This window comes from Pavona decussata, unplaced genomic scaffold (genome assembly GCF_977016875.1).
Source record: "Pavona decussata unplaced genomic scaffold, jaPavDecu1.1 SCAFFOLD_330, whole genome shotgun sequence".
NCBI classification, from domain to species: domain Eukaryota; kingdom Metazoa; phylum Cnidaria; class Anthozoa; order Scleractinia; family Agariciidae; genus Pavona; species Pavona decussata.
Genome location: NW_028145718.1, coordinates 16,398 through 41,610, shown reverse-complemented (window position 1 = coordinate 41,610; position 25,213 = coordinate 16,398). Strand labels below are relative to the sequence as shown.

The 25,213-nt window shown below is 39.2% G+C and overlaps 1 protein-coding gene across 3 annotated transcripts in view; it reads right to left on the bottom strand.

Moving 5' to 3' along the window:
- The window catches only part of LOC146453398 (glutamyl aminopeptidase-like), a 56,007-nt gene extending 32,965 nt beyond the window's left edge, over window positions 1-23,042 (bottom strand). The window contains exons 1-2 of one of the 3 annotated variants that reach the window (XM_085096592.1): window positions 22,754-23,042; window positions 4,652-4,933 (exon numbers count right to left, since the gene is read on the bottom strand). In XM_085096592.1, coding sequence (XP_084952718.1) covers window positions 4,652-4,933; window positions 22,754-22,952 — 481 coding nt within the window. In that variant the 5' untranslated portion in view covers window positions 22,953-23,042. Of the gene's footprint in view, window positions 1-4,651; window positions 4,934-7,706; window positions 7,917-22,753 lie in introns of those variants that run through there. The other 2 variants (XM_085096593.1, XM_085096594.1) reach the window with 2 other exon arrangements.
- Window positions 23,043-25,213: the final 2,171 nt, after the last annotated feature.

Genomic DNA, 25,213 nt, shown 5'->3' with positions numbered 1-25,213 from the left:
CGTTTATGTTGGTCAGAAATAGAAGGGGCCCCAAAACTGTCCCTTGTGGAACACTGGAGGTAACGGGGGAGACTTGAGATGACCTTCCCAAACAAACTACCGTTTGTATTAAATCCCGGTAAGAAATGTCACAAGGACTATTTCTCCGTAGTGTTTAAAAGGAATCCAATCTCGTAGAAATCGAAATGTATTTTCAGTTAAGTGTTTTAGGAAATTAATAATCTCAGTTACGTGTGAATTACTCGTCGAAATGAATGTTTATTCAGCCGTGCTTCTAAGGTATTTTGGAATATTAGATCGAGCACAACTCGTTAGCGTATAGCAAAACTTCCGATCGTTATTGCGTTATGAACGAAAGCTGTTTAAATACAGGTTCTTAGATTTTCCGTTCTAGCGACCTTTCGGTAAACATCCAGGAAATAGTAATAACTGTACAAGTTCCAGCGCAATATCCTATAGCCAACTTTAGCGTTATCAGCTGTCTTATTTCCAGTTTCAATATCCTTTCTAAGGCTAGATTTTTAATAACGACGTGTTTAGCTATTTGCTCTACTGTAAAACTAATTTTAGTTCAAAGGCTTACCGAAATTAATTAGTATTCTCAGAACATATAAAAGAAGGTCGTACGTTGTACAACTTTGAATTACCAGCTGAAGAATTACCAGAATGAATTACCCGAATGAATTACTACAGAACGAGTTACCAGAGCGAGTTACCCAACACGCTGTAGTGTACCTGTGAAGATCTACGAATAAACAAGTTGAGTTCTAGTTTTGTGAAGATTCATTTTCTGCTTCGCCTCCGCGGACGAGAAACAACGACCTAGTACCTCGGCATCAGTAACAAGTGCCACACTGCAAGTCAAGTGCTCTCCGAAGACTTTTCCCCGCCGTTTATCCTTCCGACAACGCCCGAGTTGTATCGTTTACCTCCGCGCATCGCCCGCGAATAAAAACCGTACGCCAAGCCACCAACGTCTTGTTACAGAAAAGATTTCATCCAGGTGCTCTCCGTGGATTCCGTAATACTCTAATTTCTTTCATAATCGCAGGTGAGGGACTTTATCAAAGGCTTTCGTGAAGTCTAAAACTGCGGCGTGCACCGAATTATTTTGTTGGATTGCATTTGCCATATCGTGAATGGTAAGGATCAGTTGGAGTTCGGTTGATCTCTTAGATCTAAAGCCATGCTGGTGATTTGTAAGAATATTATAACGTTCAAAATGTTTCATAACTTGCATGCAACGTAGGTCAGCGAAATTGGTCGACAATTTGTAGGGTCGGAACTTTTCCCCTTCTTGAAAACGCCACGCACATTTGCATTTTTCCATCTACTGTACTTGGCACAATTCCAGTATCGATTTCAAGAATCCTGATGAGTATGTTCAACATCACAGCTGAATCCTCCAAACTATGATAGTTATGATAGATATTCACAGCACGTGAATAGCAGTGAAATAGATTGGGACAAACAAAATAAAACTCCCCCCCTCTCCGTGCTCAATTTTTGTCTTCGCCCTATACCCCACTTGGGAGCATGTTCACAGGCTAGTTCCAGAGTAATCAACTCCTTCACCATTTTGTTAGATATCTGCGGTGTTTGTTGTACGTCGATTTTGTAATCTGTAATCATCACGGGAAAAACAAAATGGAGACTGAAGCCGACCTCATCAAGCAAAGCTGTTGGACCGAATCAGAAGCGGTTGAGGCGGGCAAAGCGGTACGAAATTATCGGGGAACCACCGTAACCGCATGTAATGTCTCACAGTCTGTCAAAACGAAAATTCTCGCTACTTTTCGAAAAGCCGGCGAATACATCTATTCGAGCGAAATATTGAGAACAGCGAAATTTCGAGATTGCTTATCGAAAGTTCGGGTGAAAATTCGCTCTTGAATGAACGTTCCAAAACGTTAATGCTGGAAATAGGAAACAAGTATCCGTTTGACGCTTGAAAGAGAACGTTTAAACGGAACCGTTTAAAATAGTTGACTCCGTTTAACGCTTTGGAAATTTCCGTAATCTTATACAGTAAATCTTTGTGAAAACGCTAGAAGCAAAAACGGCGACTTTCCCTTTACTAGTTATCTTATAGCGACGGCCGACGTGAGAAAAGATCAAGACATATGACATGATTCTGCTTTTTTGTTTTGTTTCCGCTTGCCGAGACTTGTAAGTTTTACGCACCCGAACACAAGATTCAGTAATCTGATAACGTTCAGCAGCAAATAATAAAAAAGGAAGCTCATGAAGCGCGATTCACGGACTCGCGAATTGAAACAAGCGCGTCTCCAAATATTCGCTTTGCTGGAAGATTTTAAGACCTTTACCTACTTTTAAAGTGCCCCTAACCCTTCAATTTGTTTTCTTTTGGTAGATTTCCATATCTTTCAAGAACTCATTTTCGAAAAAATTTTTGAGAAATATTGAATCCTTTTTTTTTTACGAGCGCTAGAAGTGAAGGCAGTCTTGTCGATATTTTCACCTATCGTTCGCATTAGTCCCCCACTCGGCCAAATATGGAGCGTGACGTAAGAAAAGGACATCGTGCAAAAATATCCGAAGATTCGCGGTAATGCTTCAATTGTAAACAGAGAAAATGGTTGGAAAATGTGTGGTTTTTGGATGCAGCAGCTCTCGAAATGTAGAGAAAGGAATCAGCATGCATAAGAGGGGTGTCGAATGGTCCCATTCAGTTTAAAAGTGCTCGCAAAAATTGGCCTTTGCTCTAATTGCTCTCAAAAATTAAACGGGTGCTCGCTTGCTCGTGCTCGCAAAATTTTTGCAACTGCTCGCATGCTCGCACTCTCGTTAACATGTACTCGATTGCTCGAGATTTCGTTAATCCTATTAATAAAAGAGAGATTCCAGCTCGCAGAAAATTTACGAAGTACTCGAAGTGCTCGCTGCTCGCTATCTCTATTTTTCTAAAGTGCTCGCTGCTCGCCATCTGTATTTTCTAAAGTGCTCGCTGCTCGCAAGAAAAATTTGACAACAGCTCGTGCTCGCAAAAATAAACACAGTGGTCGCATGCTCGCAAATGCTCGCAAAGACCATTCGATACCCCTCATAAGATTCCTTCTGAATCCTTCTGGTGTCCTTTTCTTACGTCGCAGTGTCAAATATCGGACGCTTCTCATTGGCTCGTTCCTAATGAGCCCACGAGAGAAAAACTTGTCCAGCGGGGCTTAAAGGGCGCAAAAATTTAAAAATTTCAGTAACTTTTAGCGCTCGTAAAATAAAAAGGATTCAATATTTCTCAAAATTTTTTTCGAAAATGAGTTCTTGAAAGATATGGAAATCTACCACAAGAAAACAAATTGTAGGGTTAGGGGCACTTTAAGTGTAGCTTAAAGCTATTGTCTCCTTTTATCTCAGTTCCGTTCTCGAACAAAATACAAAATAGATAAAAGCAAATATGTTCCTAATAGTAAAAAAGTTCAAGTTATCGAGTAAAAAATAAGAACAAGGTTTAAAATTAGTCAGTCTTTCAAAAAAGTTTTCAGTTTTGCTTTAAAAACAGATAAAACATCGGCTTCCTTTAGGTCAATCGGAAGGCTGTTCCAGTCTTTCGCAGCTTTGAAAGTAAAAGTTTGTTTACCCCAGTTAGTTCGAGGAAGAGGCAAACGAAGATCGTTATAGCGTCTTGTGTTATGGGAATGAACAGCATGATTTCTATTAAAATTAAAGTCAAAATAAGTCGATCCAATTAGGCATTTGTGGATTGAAGTACAGCGGTGGAAAAAACGTCTCGTAGAGAGAGGCTTGAGATCTAGTCTCTTTAGCGCTTCAGTTGACGAGCTTCGTGATGGAAGCTCCAACATAACTTTAGCAGCTTTATTTTGTAGAATTTGCGATTCTGACATCAGGGTATCATAATTTATGTCCCCCCATACAACGTCTCCGTAATCAAAAAGAGGTAGGATTAGGGTATTGTATAAGGTAACCCTGGTTTGTAATGGCAGTAGGTTTCTGATTCTCCTAATTAGGCCTATCCTCTGGTTAATCTTCATGCAGATAGCATCAACTGGTGAAGTGTTACACCCAAGTATTTAAATGATGTTGTTCTATCAATGCAAGTGTTCTTCACTTGAATGGAAACGTCTTGGATACGATTTAGTTTTTGCGGACTTCCGAAGATAACAAAATTGCATTTAGATATGTTAAGAGTTAGAGGATTGCTGGAGAACCATTCTGATACTTTTTCCAAGTCTGCATTGATATGATGTTGAAGATCAGTAAGGTTTTTAGATGAATAGTAGATTACGGTGTCGTCGGCATAAAGAACAATATCACTTGCTAAATGACAATTGGGAAGATCATTCACATAAATCAAAAAAGTAGCAGACCGAGGATACTGCCTTGGGGTTCCCCAACAGGCATTTTAGTAGCTGAGGAGTGAGCATCTCCAGCTGTCGTGATTTGTGTCCTATTTGTGAGGTAAGATTCAAACCACTGGATGGTGGAGGTGGTAAGGCCAATGTTCGTCAGCTTTTGCCGACTGTCCAAACTAGGGCATTGTCTACCACGACGAAATTTAATATTTTTGTGAAGATCATATTAATTGACAACGGCACAAACTGGAAATGTGCCAAATCCATGTAGTATTAAACGAAAGGAAGGATACAAGTAGAAAGAAAAACATTTTGCTCACCTCCACCTGGAGATTTCTCGACTGAAACAGATGTGACATTCATCTTGTTGACATGGACCAGTACATTCTTAGTTGGTTTTGTTACATTTACCAGAATAGCTACATCACCATAGAACTCTAGCTTCTTGAGGTCGATATAAAGAAGAACATCATAATGCACGGGAACAATACTGTCAGGAAGACGGACTTTCCACCATACTTCAGTGCCTGGTGTGGTTGGACCTGGAGCAGTTGTTGTTGCAACAACAGAAGCTTTTCCGTCATCATCTTTTTCTTCTAGCGCTGCAAGAAATAACACAAGTTCCAACCCTTTTAAGCACACCTAAATTAAGTACAGTCAACTCCCGATAACTCGAACCTTCAAGGGAAATTGAAAAAGGTTCGAGTTATCAGGAGTTCGAGTTATCGAGGGTAAACTTATAGAAAATGACCTGAAAGGAAAGGAAAATTGGTTCGAGTTAGCGGGAGGTTCGAGTTAGCGAGGGTTCGAGTTATCGGGAGTCGACTGTAAGTCAATCAAGCTATCAAACAGGAAAAATTTGCTTATAAACCAAAAGTAATGTAGAGCTCTTCACCGTCATCCGTTCACTAAACACGCTCTTTTTCTTTTTCAAACCTTCCCAAATAATTTTTTCTTCCACCGAAATAATTTTCTCTTCGGAGTTCCATTGTAAGCAGTGCCCAATTCGAAAGCAGCATGCTCCTTTGGGCACCGCTCACACTAAACCAAACAAATTTATCCTAATTCTTTTTAATCCGCCTTTGTAATATAAATGTTTATAGTTTTTTATGTATTGTACTGAATCTCGTTGTACGTGTGAAAAATCAAAATGGAATTGAATTGAATTATTTGTCTGTGAAAAAGCTGATTTGATTGACAGAATAACCATAAGTAAATTTCGATTAGGAAATCACCATTTACATACTGAAACAGGCAGACACAGTGTGCCAAAAACAGCTGAAAACCTACAATTATGAATTATGACAAATGAAGTTGAAAATGAATTTCACTTTTTAATCTCCTGCAATCTTTATGACAATTTACGTTGAAAATTATTTAATGAAATAACTGCAAGATAAACTCCTTTCAAAGATCTTGATACAAATTCAAAAATTCTATTGATCCAGCCATCAGTAGATCATAGCTACTTATATTTACGATTGCATGATCTATAGACAAAATTTGTTGTTCAAAAATTGTTATTTTTATAACAATAATAATAATAATAATAATAATAATAATAATTTTTAAATAAAATCTTTCTTAATAATAATAATAATAATAATAATAATAATAATAATAATAATAATAATAATAAACTCTACTCAAAGATCTTAAGATTTTGTTTTTTCAAGTGTTCAGGGCACTGGACCTAGTTACATCAGAGGTTCCATGGTTACCGAACAAAGTACGGGCCATTACGTTGGGAGCTCGAGCAGAGATATCCTGAATATCGTGTGAAACAGTTCAATATTATTGTGGATGTACTCGGTGGTTACTCAAGAGATGTCAGGAAGGCACTTAAAGAGCTAGTGGGAGGTAAAAGCGACACAATAGCTCTGCAGATACAGAAGTCAGTCATCACAAGCTCACTCAATATTGCGAGGCGCTTTAAGCTTTTGAAATAATGGACATTAGGCGTTTTATTACACTTTTTAAAATTTTTTTTTAAGTGTTTCCATCGTGAGGAACAGAAGTGTTAGTATTTAGATTGAGGATTTTATGGATGGTAAATAGTTTTAGAATTTAATTACTAGGATCTTTATGATTAAGAGTTGGGATTTAAATTGTAAGGACGTTGCATTGATTGGCTACGGCTGGCCGCCCAATCATTGTTCAGAAGTTTCTACTGCCATAATAATATTTATTTTAATTGGAAATGCCATGTATAGATATGGAAATACCGTAATAAAATTTGTTGTTGTTGTTGAAAGGAAGTGGCAGTACTGTGAGGTGAAAATCACGGGGCCGTCAAATGTCCCAAGGTAAGCTTATGCCCGATCCCCAGGACAGACAACAACAGTTTATTTGCATTCCATATACATAAATGGTATTGCATAAGACAATCTGGAAAAACGTTCCACAAATGCCCCCCCCCCCCCCCAACCGGTCACTGATGGAGTTCACTTTTGCATAGACAACCTTTAGTCACAAACTTTGCCCGCATTTTACAGTATTTCATGCAAAGCAAGAAACGCGTAAAGCAAGGAATAAGGCAAAACAGAACTCCTCGAAAATCTGATTCCTATAATTACTAAGGGGATGGAAAGTAGCTATTTATGTCCAATAACTTTGTATCGGCTACTTTCGTTCGCAGAAAGACGTCACAGCCTAACGGACCCAAGTGTTTTTTCCTTGCTCAAATGACGCGAGCAGATGAATACCAAGTGACAGCTAAGAGAAAAAATATCAAAAGTGTAAATGTGACAGGGCAATTTCCATACGAAGGAAACGCGCAAAGACCGCAGTCATCATGCCGACAATGGTGTTTACACTGTAGCAGACGATTAGAAAATATTAATCTCATATTTTATTCAAGGCGTCGCTCCATCGCTTTTCCACGTACATGTACGAGCCACGGTAACTACGGCTACCTTCTAGTTTGTACTACCGCCTTTCATGGCGCGTGTTCTGCTCGCGCACAAAAATCTAAACCTGTGTGTTTTACAGATAATACTTTTAAGGCCGCTTCAAGAAGAATAAGCATCTGAAAACACCTTCATGAATTTAGACTTCCGGAGTCTCACCATGCCACATGCCACGAAAAGAAAGAAATGGATCTAAGATAAGCAGACGAGGCTTAAATGTCCAGTGCTTGAATTACAATCCGCGAAACGATGTGGAGAGGTTTGTACTTGGCACGGATAGTGTACATGTTTATCGTTTCCACCACAACTAAAGCTTAGTTTACTTTACATTAATAAACCATTATGTTTTAAATCAGTTTCCATTTACAAGTCCGTACATGAGACTGATATAAAAAGGTGGCCGTTCAAAATAAGCTTACTTGTTCTTTCTCAGAGCTGTTAGAACATCAACAAAAAGTATTAATACCTGCTAATTTTGAACGCGTATGTCCAAGTACTGCTCCAAGGACAATGACCAGGATTAACAACACAAGTAAAACTATCCCACATATTATGATCTTTGTCTTGCTTACAAATATACCGGGCAATTGTCCTGCAATGAGTGCTTTAGTGCCCATTTCTGATCGAAAGCACGTCGGTAAAATAATCCGCCGACAAGGGACGACGCGCGCGGCAAGTAGATGAGTGTTCAATTAGCCTAGATTGCAGCTGACAACTGACACTTAGATAAGGCTTCAAAAAGCTGCCTGTCAGACGTAACTAAATTAATCACTTGCACCTTGACTCCACCCTTTCTATAGCCTGCGTAGCTGGCTGTATTGTAGGCGCGCGCGAAATCGGCGGAGCCGCTAGAAGCGAGGAATACAGTCGAACCTCCCTTTGCGACCACCTCTCGTAAGCGACCACCTCTCATTAGCGACCACTTTTCCAAGATGCCAAAAGTTTTCAAGTCAAATCACTATAGATGGAACCTCTTTTTCTCGCGAACTATTTTTAGTAGCAGTTCACGGATGGTTCGCTATACAGACAAATGTATGGAAAATTCAAAACACGACTGGACGCTTTCTAGCACAGCTACATCCCTCCAATTTTTTTCTTAAAATCCTTTTACTAGTGTTATAAGTTTCCAATTCATGAATTTTTCAGAAGCGATTTTTTATGAAAGTTATTTGACATCGGATTTCCATACAAACACTGTTATTTCAGACGTGTTTGCCTACTCGTCAAAATGACGTCGAAAACCGTGATAAGGCCTGTTGTTTTTAACCTCCCTTAGGCGACCACTTGACACACAATCTGCTGTATCTCTCAGCTCACGGGCGGAAATTGCAGAATGTGTCGCTGTAACAAATGAATGATTTTCCAGTAATCAGAGACCCATGTATGCGCAAAGGATTTTGGGATCGCCAGGGGGCAAACATTGCTAGTCGCTAGAAAGAAATCTATGGCGTAAAGTTGTTTCTTCGTCAAAAGCAGTGGTTTTGGACAAAGAGTAACGCATTTTCGCCGTGATTTTGTGAGAAGCGGAGGTGACTAATGTTTGTGCGTGGAAATTGTAAGTTTTTGTGTGGCTGATGCGATAAAATCTATCGATAAACACTCTTGCGTAAGGTTGATTGTGAAATCTACTGAATCTACATCAAGTTATTGTATTGAAAAAGTACAAACTTAGGCAGCTTAGGTGTAAATTTCAGGGGATTGACTCAATAAAGCTTTTCAGTTGTAATTATGTGTGTCGATAATTGTCTAATCATTCTGTGGCGTGATCAAAACACAGGAGAAAAATAATAACTAAAGCTTCCGCTCCACAAACCTCACTACAGAGCGGATCGGCGAAGGGACATAAACAAAAACACAAACGGACTAAAGAGGACTTAAGCCCTCAATTTAACGCATTGCATAGCTTTCAAACAAGCTACAATGATGAAGAAAGGATCAAAAGACAGATAGCCATGATAAGAAACACGACATCTAGCGACAAAAGCAAATATAATAGCCGGGCTCTAAAACACAAAAGCCGCAAGATACATGTACACCGTTCAAATCCTATCCTTACAGTGATAAAAAGAGAGGCTATACTGTCACCGGATGCACTGAAATGGGCCATACCAAACCTGAACCAAATGCCACAAAGTACATAAGAACGGCAGTCGCTTAACAGAAACAACAAGAGTTCTAATAAACGATACGCATAACCCAGAAATTACTTTTGAGATCAAAGTACAAAACATGCGACAGTGACCATCACGCAAATCCTCCAAACCATAAATGGCATTTAATAAGAAGAAAATCAAGCTCTTAAAGAACATTTACGGGGGACACCGCTCTTTTCATAAATAAGAGGGTGTTCTCAAAAAGATATACCCGTGAGGGCAAAACTAAAACACGCACGTGAGCGCGAAGGCTTGTCAACCCTATATTTATACACCTCATACAGCACAGTGATCACCGCCTGGCATAGGTTGTTAATATGGACTGTTAATATCGGCACACATACAATTACAACTGAAAAGGCTTTATTGAGTCAATCCCCTCAAATTAATACTTACGTTTGTATTATTTCGAGACTATTGGTCACCATTACTTGATGTAGATTCAGTAGATTGCACAATCAACATTTGACATTTCGCATTTATCGATAGATTTCATCCCAGTTATAACACAAAATCTAACAATTTCCACGCACCAACATTAGTCACCTCCGCTTCTCACAAAATCACGGCGAAAATGTGTTTTTTGCCCGAAATCACTGCTTTTGACGAAGAAACAACTTCATGCCATACATTTCTTTCTAGCGACTAGCAATGTTTGCCCCCTCGCGATCCCAGAATCCTGTGCGTATAACATAGGTATCTGATTACTGGAAAATCATTCATTGGACCACATCATCACAGCGGACGCCGCATACACATGCACTATAGTGTACACTGAAATAAACTTTAATCAGGTTGAATCCCTTGTAGGAAAGAAACTCTCTTATCTTGTAAATAGACTGTATGTACATGCATGACCGGCGATGACTCTCTCAACCTTTTATTACTCATGCCAACAGAAAAATTGTGGCGATAAAGAACGTCAACTGGATTATGTAACAAACAAACAAACGCGAAAGTTGTAGATGTTTTAACCTTGAAATGTAACATTGCAACAATGCCGTTTACTGTTTGCTTCTAAATCAGGTAGTCTAAAGAAAAGTTATTACTTTGGGTAATACTTTGGATACTGAGCACTGGCAAAAAGGTTAGGTCTCCGCACTTACCATATGTAAATTACCCGAAATTTAGACCCCTGTGGTGTGACCTCTGGTAAGCGACCACATATCCTTGACATTATGGGTGGTCGGAGGTTCGACTGTACTTCAAAGTCCCCCTCCCCATTCTCCTCGCAGCTTCGCCGCTCGCTTCTAGCGGCTCCGCCCCCAAAACTTTATTTCGCGCGCGCCTACAATACCGCCAACTACACAGGCTACCCTTTCTACTACAACGATATCAGGCCCAAGCCAAATTAGTGACTTTGGTCAATTGTTCTCAGTCGTGTTCTGATGAAAACTGAAGTTGGAATGCTTGTTAACTTAAGGTGGGGGTAAACGTGAATTTGAATGGGATTTTTAGAGGTTTGAAGAAGGGATAAAAGAAAGAAAATGATTTTTAAAACACCAACAGACAGTCGATAACCACGCAAGAGCACCCCAGGTTGCTAGTGGACTAACTGGGTACCCGTCTATTAATTATTAACTACAAATTCTAATTTTAAAACTTCACTAAATCTTCAATATTTCTTATTTCTCTTAATTTTACCAATCCTTCTAGAAAAACTATCTCCTCCCAAATATACCCAAAATTCACCTAAAAATTCACAAAACACCTAACAACATAAATTTACGGGATAAGCAGAGAGTTTTTGGATTGCTTGAAACGTGAACGAGATATTTCTATTAAACCGATTTTAAGCGGCGTGGAAACGGCTTTCAGGTTTACCCCCGCCTTAAACGTCTGTCTCAAATCTTTGAAATTATATTTTTCATGGAAGAACATAATAAACATAACATAATAAATAAATAAATAAATAAATAAATCGTTCTCCTTCAAAACTGACCGAACTGCAAAGCACACGGAATCAATCAGTCGAGTACTTCCTTGCAGACCTTCAAAGCTGTCGTCAGTTATATTTGCAAGCCAAGCAAGCTTGTCAAAAAAATTGCGCAGCACACAGCTCAGTCTAGACTTGAGTAAAATTCAGTGAAAACAGACAAACGAAAGCACCGTTTTTTGACGCATTGAATCCTTCCTTGGAATGTCACTGAGTAGTAATGTAGGGAGCCCACAAGACGGGTCAAGACGGTGATATTCAGCAGTAGAGCCCTGTAAAATGTAACCAGAGAGGCTAAAACTCTGCCCTTTCGGTTCTTTCATTATTGTTTTGCTCGTATTATTTTAGCTACCGACTTCGTCGGCAAAAGGTCTTCTTTCTGAGGCAAAGCTAGCGGAGAGAAAAGCCACTCGGTTCGTTGAGTACAAACCCGCTGTAGAAGAATTGTTCCGCCCGAGTGCTCGTTTATCATATATTTCCATTATCGCGACTTCATCGCGAAATATTTTTTCAGCCACATTCGGGTGCGTACAATTGCCTCACTCACATTTACGAAGCAATGAACTGTAGTCAAAATTTCTACGTACGCTACCTTTGATAATAAGAAATAAAAAAACACGTTTAACAGACAACTTGTAAAGCCCTATAAGCGATAAATCAAATCTAACCCTAACCTAACCCTTAAAGGGGAAGTATCATGAGGTTTTTGACCTGTTTTGTTAAAAATGGTGAAATAAGACCTTCACTTTGCTACAAAATAATTCTAGAACAACGAGAGTGAAGAAATGAACCCAATTCTTGACAGGAACAGCTCGTACTCTGTTTTAGCGCATTTTTGGAAAACTTGAAAAACATTAGCCTAATATTTTTCAAGTTTTAATCCATTCCGATCTACTCTTTCTCTGGCCAGGGGCACTAATCGACAGTTTTATAACACTGGGGTGATAATTTATAACAAAACTAGACAATTATTGTTTGTTTCTGTTGTCAGACAAACATTTTTAGGTTTTGAAATGACATAAAATTTTCGTGATACTTCCCCTTTAACTCTTATACCAAAAAGATGACGGGGAAATGGCAAATTTCTCAAGAATACAGGTACCCGTATGAACTCGAATTCTTGACCCGTCCTGTCACCATATCAGTTGACAGACAAATCCCTGAAAGGTACACCCTAGCCTCCCACGCAGAAGTTCTTAGGGGTTCGTCACGCGTGGAGGCTAGGTACACCCACGATCATTTCTAATCAAATTTTTTATCATTCAACAAGCGTTCTATTATCCAACTTTTTCCTCGAGAGAGATAGTTGTTGTTTTTTACTCGGGCCGTAAGGCGGACCCGGTAGCATTATCAAATTCTTTTTTCTTTTTGGGGTCGCGATGGGCCGAGAGATAAGACTTCGTGCCACGAGTTATTGTTGTCGGTCTCGTTTTTTGTTCTCGGCTGGCACGAGTTAAGTTTTCGTCGCGTTATAAAATTCTTTATATTCTCGGTCGCGTTCTTTGTACTCGAGCCGTGAGGAGTGTATACAATATGCGAACCAGCGAGGCATGCAAGGCATTCGAGGCATGAACAAAACATGCGAGGCATGAACAACCCCAACATAAACTGTTAAGCTAACCGAGGAGCTATTCAAGGTGTTTGCGCGCGCTTTACAGATTCTGTTAGTGATGCTATTGAGCGCGCTAGGGTTGTGGTAACCAAAAGCTATCGATCCCTCGATTTTATACCAAATGGATCACAAAGGCAAGTTTTGCCCTTAAAATAACTCAGTTTCTTGTTTGTGAATCCTTCTTCACCTATCGCCGAACAAAGAAAGTGAGTTCACGAAGAGCTAAGCCCTTTTGTACGCTTTTCATCTTTGCTGAGAAAACCTAATTAATAATAATAATAATAATAATTAATATTTGTATGGCGCAAATTAGCATGTGTATATGATCAAATGCGCCTAACAAATTGTATATGTAAAAAATAAAAAAAAAATAATTAATTAAAAATAGTTATTTACAATTCTTACAGTCCTTACATCGTATTGTAAGCAACTCTAAATAAAAATGTCTTCAATTTGGACTTAAAACGTGTGAGATTATCCTCGTCCCTTATTGTCGTATGCGCATTTGAGCAAAAAACTGTGACTGGTTGTTTTAATGGAAACAAACTGTTTTCTAAGGAACCGCTCGTTAGAATTTCGTGAAATTTGACAAAACAGTAGTTCTCTAAAAGCGTAACTCGCCTACAAACAAAAACCAAAATCTAACAGAGGGTATCTTCAAAAAACATTAAAGTGCAAAACCAACATTTACAGGAGATCTGTCTGTTAAAGTTACATGAAAGCAGTGTCACTATGTCAGTATTTTGAGAGTTTTTCTAGATACAAAAAAAGAAAAAAATCTAACGAGTGCATTTTCTAAAAATTAAGGAAAGCCATTATTTGTGGACAGTTAATAGGTTGCTGTGTTGCCATGGCAACGGCACTTTGCTCAACAAGAAGTATCAAAATTTATTCCTTCTTAGTTAATCTTGCACCATGCTTATTTCGGGCACTCAGAAGTACGTAGTTTTCAAATAATGTTTACTAACACCTGTATACTGGAAAACTGTGTTCGGCCACCTTAAGCTAACCTGAGTGCTATTTAGGCCAACCGGAGTGCTCTTTAGGCTTACCTGAGTGTTTTTTGGGCTAACCTGAGTACCTCACACGTCTGCCTCGCATGCCTTGCTGGCTCGCAGATTGTGCATCCCCACCGTGAGGCGCCGAGTCTAAAGTTCACTACATGACGTGTCACATACAGGATGGCAGATGCAAGACACAAATGACTAAAAATAAGACTTATTTCTCTAGGATTTATCAACTTTAACAGAAACGGCATTCGCTTACCTAGAGAGGCATTTTCTATTTCCAAGGCGAAGACTCTTAAACTTTATGCGATAAACAGATGCGAAAAAAACTTAATCTGTTTATATGTCTATATTTAGAGTGTCCTTTTTGCATCTTTTAACTTTTCAAGTTTTTCAACCATTCATATTTCATCATTCATAACTAGCACTTTAAAAATTCGAAAGGTTTTATCGTTTTTTATTTACTTAGCTTTTTTTAGTTCCTCAAGGTTAGTTATGTTTAACCGAAAATTTGGCAACTAAATTAGTCTATGACCCCGCGGGCCAAGATAGATAAAGATGTCTCACGTTTACTATAGAAAAACAATCATGCAGAAACGGTTTCTGTCTTCAAATGAGAGGTGAACAACTATGCTTTCCCCTGAATTTCATTTAAAAATATAAACAGTGAAACATTGAAAAACGTACAAGGATATAAACGTACGCGTGATGCGTAACGTTACTCTAGATCCCGCGGGGGGGGGGGGGGGGGTGGGGGGTACTCAACAGATGCTTGGGTAGGCCCTGTTTAAGACACAATCCCGTTTAAGACAGAATTCAAAATTTCAGGCCCTTTCTAAGACATTTAACCCAAAATCACACCCTGTTTAAGACTAGAATGAAATAAAAATACACTAGTCTTACTGTATTTTAATGCATTGGCAATCACAATCTGTTCAAGCCATTAGGTCATGTATCAGAAAGTGATGAAATAGATACCCCGTTCAAGACAAAACACCCTGAAAACCATACTTATCAGCACTGAGACACCGTGGTATGGCCAATACCGTACGCATGCGCACAACCATATCACCCGGGCAAAACCATACCCTATCGGGCCGCACGTCCCTGTTAAGGTCACATAAGGGAGTACCCCCCCCCCCCCCGGTCTAGATCATACCGAAAATTACGATCCGTCACTGACCCGGCGTCACATACATATTAGGACCGTACAAATGGTTTCTGTCTCTAAACGAAAGGTGAAAACGTAAGGATTAAAGCCCGGGGATTATAAAAATCATTCGTATGACAAATGTCGTTTTCCCTGTATTTTATTCTGACTGCAAGAAATGCAATTCTATCTGGTGGTTACTTATTGCCTCACTATATCTCTGTATCTATCTTTTTGGTAGCCTGCGAGCAAGCTCTCTTGGGGGTGGGGGGCGGGAGGGGGGAAAGAGGATCCACCGCCAAGAGAGCTTGTTCGCAGGCTATCTATTTTGGGGGAATTGGCGATGCTGGAGGTTATCACTGCTAAACGATTGTAGGCTTACGCACCACACAGTCAAATATGGCCCGAGTATAAGCTGGAAACAGCTTCTTGTTTCACTTACAATATACTTGTATAATGCGACCAAATATATGTAATGAAGGTAAGGATTCATCAGATGGCTATGTCAGTACCGATGTCGCAAGAGGGTCGCGCGAACGGGGATAAAAAAAATTCTTTTGTAATTTATCCAACCCGAAATCACCACCTATCACAAGAGCTGGAGTGTGGTTCACTGGATAACTTCACTTTAAAATTCAAGAGAGACTACGATAACTGTACTACTCTGGTATTGCTCGATCGGTCGATATATCGATCGTTACTCGACCGACATGTCGATCGAGAGTCGACCGCTGTATAGGTCAAGCTTCCACTAATACCGAGGTATCGACCACTCGGTAACTTATCGGTCAACTATTGGTGGAATGTCGGTCGTGTATCATCGTGTATGATCCCTTGCTGGCTACGCGTGAAGCGGTTAATCTGTGCGAGCCAATTCCACACGAGTCATTCGTTCACGCGGTATCGAAATTACCGAGGCTGGACATCTGTGAACATACAAGGAATTCATCAGAGGAAGAACACGACAGTTTCTGCATACCGGAGTGGCGGAGTACAGACAGCAATTGCCGCTTACATTACCGTCGGTTGGAATCGTGCCTATTTACTACATAAATATACTTGAGTTTAATTAATTAACTGCGTTTCCTTGAGGCAGGAGTCCGAGTGTGTATGTTTGGAGCCATTACCGTTCGGCTACCGTAAAATTAGCGGCTTTATAGGGAGCTTATTCCGTGACTCACGGACGGCAACCGGAAGTAGAATTTTTCCTTTTTGGAGCGTTTTGACGCTATCACGTCAGACGTCCAACAAGAGCTTTTCCCGTCCGTTGTGAGTGAGGAGCCTTGAAAAACGCGCCAAAAAAGGAAACATTCGACTTCCGGTTGCCGTCTTGCAGACCAGTAATGTCCCTGGGCATGGGGAATTTGCACTCTTTTGACCAACGATAACTTTCCTGTGGTCGGGCATTTGAACAGAAAAAATGATTTGAGGTCAAATCCCCCGCCTATGCCCGGCCTCCGCCCCTCCCCCCTCCCCCCTCTGCGGCTTAACAGTGATAGGTGCATAAAGGCAACAGACATCCCGGTGAAGCACACTGAAAATACTCTACTCGAAGTTAAAGAGTGAAAATGCAAACTGTAGATATTGTTGTAGTAAGGAAGAGGAAAGAAGTTCGAAGTTCTTTTGTGAAACGTATTCTTCACACCCAAAAACAAGAAGGCTCGTTAACATCCTTCGAGAGGACTATTCATCGATCAAACGGATCGTTTCGGTAAATTATCTGTTCGGAAGGCCCTTAATCCCCTACAATTTTCTAAAGGGAATTTTGACCACGAACTTTCGTGATATGGAAAATTTAAGGCCTAGTGTTTTCGGATTGATAAAAATGTTGTTTCGGGTAAGATCAGCTAAGATTTTCGGAAAGGAAATAAGACCTAAGGTTTTCGTGAAATGGACAAAAATGCCCTACTAATTTCGAAAAGACTCAAGTTCCCCTAGAATGACCGAACAGATAAAAATATTATAGCGCTGCCTAAAATGAACCTATAGAGCTTTAAGGCCACTCCAGATGGCCTAAAATAACGTTTCAAAGTATCTGAGAGAAAATTGTCGTTGGGTGCCCCTGTTAAATTAAACAGCAAAAACGTTCCCTACCCTGACATTATAGCATAAGTACATACACATAACGTCATCAAACGTGGATGAACCGAGTGTCGATGATATGCGATGTCAACGAGTGTCAATAACCCAACAGAGACCGACAGCTTGCAGTGGTCGACTGTAGACCGATCTTATCATCGCGACCGCCATATTCGAAAGAGTAGCAGCCGACTGCCTGTCGCGACTCGTGTATCCACCCCGCGGTGTCAGCTGCTACGTCGGTCGACAAAAATTATCCGACGTCGACCAACTGTCGATGATTCTTCGGTGATCCCTCGGTGATGTCGGACGAGTAACGACCAAACATCGATCGACAGGCTGTAGCGGTTGTCTGTCGGTTAGACATCGGTCGATAAGCGGTAGCCTGTGAACAGGCCCCCAAGTGGGAGCCCCTCTCCCCCCTCTCCGTGCTCGATTTTTGTCTTCGCCCTATACCCCATTTGGGAGCCTGTTCAAAGGCTAATATGCGGCCAATACGCGACCGCTACTGGTCGCTTTATCGAGCGATATATCGACCGAGGTGTCGACCGCTACATCGGTGGAAACCCCCTATAAGACACAATGCATAATGTATTGAAAAATCATGGTAGTTGCTGGATCAATATTTCTCAGTCGGCAGTCAGACACAGATAAAATGCAAAGATAATGTGATGGGTTACACACATCTTGAATTTTCTCTATATTTATAATTATTTCACTACAGCCAACTTCACTGAATGCCATGTTCACCTTCCAGCAGTATTTTGTTTTGAACACAGGAGCTCTAAAGTCTCAAACTTTTCGCCTCTCCATCTCCGGCGTTGAAATTAGTGTTTTTTTGGGGTCGGAAACTTTGTGGTGGTGACTTTTTTTGGTTGAGATAATTTTGGTTAGGACTTTTTTGGGGAAATTACAACAAAGGAAAGCCAGGATTGTCATTTCTTATGCCAAACAACCGTATCTGTCGGGTTGTGTTCTGGCTACTGGACTGTTTTTTGTCCGGGTAGGCTAATAATAATTTCACATCATTCACAAATACTTGTCACTCACATACCTGAGTACCAACCCCCCCCCCCCCCCCTTCCCCGGGCACTACCTATTGCTTGACTACAATTTTCTCTAGTCAAACAACTTGCTCCAAACTGCCATAATTAACCATTTTATCTCTTGTCTTACAAATCAATATAAAATGCCACCAGCAAAATACTCTGATTGGCAATATAATGCAGAAATATATAATGCTTTATTATTATTATTATTATTATTATTATTATTATTATTATTATTATTATTTTGGCATATCCATAATTCTAATTGCCCTTTAGCTTGCAACCTATCTGAAGCGAGAATTATTTTAAAACTAAACTATTTCAAATGAGCTCATTATACTTGCACTGGCTTCATTTCAATGAAGCATACCGATTTTGACAGGCTGAACACATCAGTCTTGCTGTATTAAAAGTCAATTAATGATAGCTGTATTTAATTTTAGTGTTTAACATTGAACTTCTCCAAGTACAATACGTTATTTGTACATGTACAATTATGCTGTTACAGTCAATATGTAACATATTGACTGTAACAGCAAAGTACACATATATTATCACCAGACAGATCAAAAGATTGATGGCAATAGCCTGAATAACCACAGCTTTTTTGACAACCAATATAAACTGATTCTTTGCATTATGAAAATTAAAGTGCACCTAACCATACACCAGGAACAGTGACAGAAACAAAAAAAAATAATATAACAAACATACACTTGCCAGTTCATATGAACAAACAAATCAAAGCCAACAGGATTGACATTATTGTTAAAGACCAAGAGCAGAAGAAATACCTACTGATTTATGCGGCTATCCCTGCAGAAGGAAATATCTTAGTCAAAGTGATGGAAAAACTGTCATAAATAAATTAAATATATAAATTGAAGTCATAAATTGAAGTCGCAAGGATGTGGGGTTTAGCTCTATTGATCAGACTGATGCTGTCACATTCATAATTGATTGTTGCTATGGCACCATTCCCCTTGACTACAATAACTTAGTCCTAGTACAAATGTCATCCTTACACATGAAAAGGGCAGACTCAAAAGTAATAAACAAACTTTGCCTGTGTGGGATGCAATTTTAAACCTTCCACGGTAATGATTCAGGCATTACAAACACAGCAAAAAAGAGCTGTTTAGAATATTTTGTGGTGAGATCTACCACAAAAACTGAGACTCCCTGCTAAGGGAGGGCTAAAATTTACCAACTGGTAAACCTCAAAATGTCAGAGCATACCTAATTGATGTGTTGAAATCTTTATAATATAAATTTTATTGATGCATACACTGTATAAGGTGATTGTCAAAAAAAAAAAAAGAAATAAAATAAAAATAAAGGAAAAAATGAAAAAAAAAGTATGTGTATATTTATATAAAATGAAATTATATTATACCTGAAAGAAATTCATATTAGAAGAAGTATGGAGTCGGCGGGACGGTTGGATAAATGGGATATTGTAACTGACCACACTGAATGAAAACGCAAGTACTTTCTCCCTATTTGCAGCACGAGTTTATCGTCCGCTGTGCCAGAAATTGATCATTTCCAGCTCGGCTGGAATACACGAATGAGCACGGAACACCCTTAGGCATTTCTCCATCGTATTTTCTCTTTTCATTTTGCGCAAAATCCTTGTTTCAAACCAGTTTTTCGGTAAAATGGAAAAGGGCCGGGGTTTTGTAGCTCCAAACCAGCCAAAGTAGCGTATTTTCTTTAGCCATAAATGACAGTTCGAACACAGAGACAGTCAGGCGTCTTTTACTGACAAATAATAATGGATACACCTAGATCTTGCCAGCGGGGGTAGCGCGCTTCTTGAAACTCTTGCCGAATTTCTGAACAAAATATGTGCTTTTTCCTAACCTATTTCAGACACGACCTTCTTTTTGATTGCATACCATCCAAATTTTGCAAATGATCAAAGACGGATATTAATAGGTCAAACATGTGAGTAGGACTTTGTTAGGCCTTCCGACTCCATTTTACTCTTGAAAACTATACCGAATTCCAGACAAGCCTCACCCTATTCAACAAAAAGTGGTCAAAATCTATGCACTACTTCACACTTAAAAGGCCTCCGTGGTCAAAAGTGGCCTTAAATTTAAACAGGACTTATCCGTGTTAATCACAAATTTATAGAAGATGTTGTTTTTATGTGCGTCATGCATGGAAAGTTTTAATATCTTCTTTTCAATTCACCACGAGGGTCGTTTTTCATTACGAAGGTATTACCTATTAGGGATTAATTTAAATATAAAAGCACTGACTCGGAGATATTAAGCTTAAAGGATTGTTTAACACTTTAAAACATCTCTCCTAATGAAGACCTTACCTGATAATACATATATTGCGAAATTTCACTCGGTATGCAAACGTCGTCTTTAAGTCAACATTTAATTTCAATCATGTAAGTTTAAGTGGGTGGCTCCCTAAGTTCCTCATAACCCAAATTGCGCCTCCATTCAGTGTGGTCAGTTACAACACCCCATTTATCCTATCGTCCCACCTACTCCGTACTTCTTCTTATATGAATTTCTTTTGGATACAAAGCAATTTCATTTTATATAAATACACACACACTTTTTTTTTCATTTTTTCCTTTATTTTTATTTCATGTAATTTTTCTTTTTTTTGTATCGTAATTTATTATTATTATTATAATTATTATAATTATTATTATTATTTTCGTGTTTCGGAATGTTCCGGAATGTTCCATGTTCCGGGTTTTATCGATGGCCATTCGACAAAGTTTCAGTTTGTGAAATCGCCAAAAATTATGTGACTTGTGTTTGAAAATTTACGAAAACTCGCTAACTTAAAGTGCCGCTAAATAGGCCATCGATAAAACCCGGAACATTCCGGAACATCCTGGAACACGAAAAAAAAATTAAGATACAAAAAAAAATAATAAATCAATCAAATAAAAATAAAGGAAAAATGAAAAAAAAAAAGTGTGTATATTTATATAAAATGAAATTACATTGTATCCGAAAAAAATTCATATAAGAAGAAGTACGGAGTAGGTGTGACGGTAGTATAAATGGGGTGTTGTAACTGACCACACTGAATGAAGGCACAAGTACTTTCCCGCCATTTGCAGCACATGCTTATCGTCCGCTATGCCAGAAATGGATCAGTTCCGGCTCGGCTGACCAAAAAATCAATTTCCTGACGTTCGGAGTGGAACGAAAAGTCGTTGCTGATCAGACTGCGTAGAAAACTTAAACACGACAGCGACATAATAGACACCAAACCCAGAATCAACAGAATGCGGCAACCTCTATCATGTCGCTGTCGTGCTAAGTTTTCTATGCAGTCTGATCAGCCTTGCAGAAATTTGAGTCATTTATATTTTTGGCTGATTAGATCTTTCACAGATCCTGCGTATACTTGCAGCATTTTCTTTGTGCGGTTTCTTGCAGATTGTTTGCTTTTACAAAGCTGCTCTCTATGCTTATAACTATTTTTCACATGAACAAGTTTCCTGTTAGGCCTGTTTGTGTTTAAGATAAAATCCATTGAAAAAAGCATGGAAGGGCAGAGAAGCTTTCGTGGCTTTCGTTCGAGAAACGGGCCCAAGCTCCCGAATGACCAACAAAGGCGTACAAATACGGAACATGAGGTCCTAGGTGAAGACGCATGGAGCCCGGGAGGGTTTTGGTAAAAAGACTACGCGAACGACTTTTAGTTCCACTCCGAACATCAGGAAGTTGATTGTTTGGTCAGCCGAGCTGGAACTGATGCATTTCTGGCGTAGCGGATGATAAGCACGTGCTGCAAATGGTGGGAAAGTACTTGCACCTTCATCCAGTGTGGTCAGTTACAACACCCCATTTATACTACCGTCCCACCTACTCTTTACTTCTTATATGAATTTTTTTGGATACAATGTAATTTCATTTTATATAAATATAAACACTTTTTTTTCATTTTTTCCTTTATTTTTATTTAACTTATTATTATTATTTTTTTTTTTTTTTGGATCTTAATTTTTTTTTCGTGTTCCGGAATGTTCCATGTTCCTGGTTCAATTTTATCGACGGCCCGCTAAAGAAGGATTTTTCAAAATCGCTAAATTAAAGTGTCGCCAAAATTTCATGTAATAAGGTACATTGAAAACTCATGCCACTATTTGCGGGGCACAGTTCAATGTCATTTCTGAATTCACAAAACAGAACAAAGCAATGCTCCAGACTGCCAATCATGCATAAGATAATTAGGTTGTTCAACGCTACAAATATGCGTCAGTGCGTCGATGTAAATCTGCGTGAAAACTGAAAACCAAGCAAACTTGACCGTCTAATTACCGGAGTTGATGATGTGCCACTGGTTTGACTTCATTCCTAGAAGCCTTGTCGACCGCTAAGCAAACGACATGAACGGCATCGTAAAATTAAGCTTAAATATCATGGTTAATCGAACATTAATTTTATTGCCACGTATCTCGACGCAACTCAGTTCCACATAAATAAGCTGAGCTAACAATTTCCAGTGGCACTTAACAAATGCTCAACTCAAACTTACCTTTTCGTTTGCATTTGGCTCGTTCAACTCCAAGAAGAGCTCCAAGAACAATCAGTAAAATCACCAAAACCAAGATAACAACGGCAGCGATAACAATGGTCCGCTTGTATACAACTCTGGAAGGTGTATCTCTGCTTATTTTAATCCCAGGACTGGCAGGTGGACTGTCCTCGCTTTGCCCAAGCGGTATGTGATCCATTCTAGTAAGAAACTCGACGAAATAAAACTTATGTCTCTAGCATGCAGTGAACTGCAACCGCACGACAGCCGCACCAGCCGTCGGGGTGCCCTCTCTGATCCCTCTCTGATTGGTTACCTTTCTTCCGAGGGATCCAGGCGTCTGGAATATCTGATTGGCTAAGTTCTGTCACGCGGCGTTTGTAGCGTCACGTTCACATATAGCCTGCGCGCAGACGTCTCGTATTGCCGGTTTTCACTGTCACGTCATTGAAAAAAAAAAAAAAATAATAAAACCATTCCATGAATGAAGTCAAGAAATTGTCATGTTATAGATGATACGTAAACAAGAAACCTGTCCCAGTGTCAGGTCTGTGCAGTATTCCGTACTCGAGTTATTTGACAAAATTTTTCACACAAATTTATAGAGCTTAGTATGGAGACGCCATGTTGGTGTCCCTCTGAGGGACACAAACATGGAGGCCGGATATAGGAAAAAACATCTGGAGTTCACTTTTGCCAGAAAAGTGGTTTGTTTTCCCTTGTGAATTTTCGAATGTTAAGATAAATATTTTTCCTCAAACTTGAATTGTTTAGAATGCTGAAATCATCCGAAGAGGCATTTTTAAGATACGGAACAGCTCTGTCACGACCGCGCTCTTGATGTCACGCACGATGAAAACTCGGAACTTGAAACCGTGCTCTATTTTCAAAAGGAAGTACGACATCGAGCTAAGAAATTGTGAAAAGACATATTTTTAGGTAATCTTTCCTTGAATGCAGGTAAACATTTTGTAGGCCTCCCGGTTTTGAAATCTAGAATTTGGTGACGTCACGTGAAAACCAAGAATTTCTTCCTGCTCGATCAATCATGATCATTCCCCGTTTCGTTTTCATCTGAGATCAGTTCACGTGCAACCTGTTACTGAGCTGTGAAATGACTAATAATAACTATAATAACTTTATTATTTATATAGCGCAAAATACATGGATATATGATCTAATGCGCTTTACATTACAATGCTTATAATACTACAATGTTACAGCTTCTTAAATAAAACCTCCCTTCAGTTCAATGATGCAGTATGACGGATTACCACCCCAAATGATGGGTAGTTCCGTATACCGTGTAGCATGAAATTTAGCGGGTTCTAATTTTTTTCGGGTTTTTCCTGCAGAAAAAAAAAAAACGCAAAATAAAACGCCGCAAAAAATAGCCCCCTTTACTCAAATTAAACCTCCGCTTTTAATAGACTTGTGCCACAGGGGCGATATACATTGGATTAAACAAAAACATTAACATGATTTTACATTGGAAAAAGAAACCAGAGCTTAGATATATACGGTAGTCTGTATTATTTGAGTTGCTACCAAGAGCCTAAATATATACATGTACGCCGTCGCAGTCAAAAAGACATTCTGTGGTCGTCAACTTTTTTTTTTGGCATGTAACAACTTATTGCTTCTTTCATTCATTGCATCTATTGTTGCCTAAATACACTATACTCACTTCTTACACGATGCTTACAATACACGTATTACATGTTGTGAAACATATGCTTGCATAATTAGGTGATAGATAGAAATAATAATGATTGATTGTAACAAGGAGTAAGCGGCAAATTGGCTATCTCTAAAACAGGGAACGGGGAATGGAGGAATGGGGAATGGGGAACGGGGAACGGGGAACGGGGAACGGGGAATCTCTAAAAGGGGGAATCTCTAAAATAGGGAATCTCTAAAAGGGGGAATCTCTAAAATAGGGAATCTCTAAAATAGGGAATCTCTAAAAGGGGGAATCTCTAAAATAGGGAATCTCTAAAAGGGGGAATCTCTAAAATAGGGAATCTCTAAAATAGGGAATCTCTAAAAGGGGGAATCTCTAAAATAGGGAATCTCTAAAAGGGGGAATCTCTAAAATAGGGAATCTCTAAAAGGGGGAATCTCTAAAATAGGGAATCTCTAAAAGGGGGAATCTCTAAAATAGGGAATCTCTAAAAGGTGGAATCTCTGAAAGGGGGAATTTCAAAAAAGGGGAATCTCTAAACGGGAGAATCTATCAACAAACTGAATAAATCTATGAACGTTTTAGAAGTAGAGTTTTTCCTAAGAGACATTTACAGCATTTGCCAACAACCAATAATATTAATGACAGTTGTTGTCATAATTACTAGATATATAAGATAAAAATAAATTGTCGTCGTCGCTTGCCGCAATATCTTCGGTAGGGGTGGTCTAAAAAATTTATGCCAATCGATACCAAAGGGCCACATACAGCAAGAG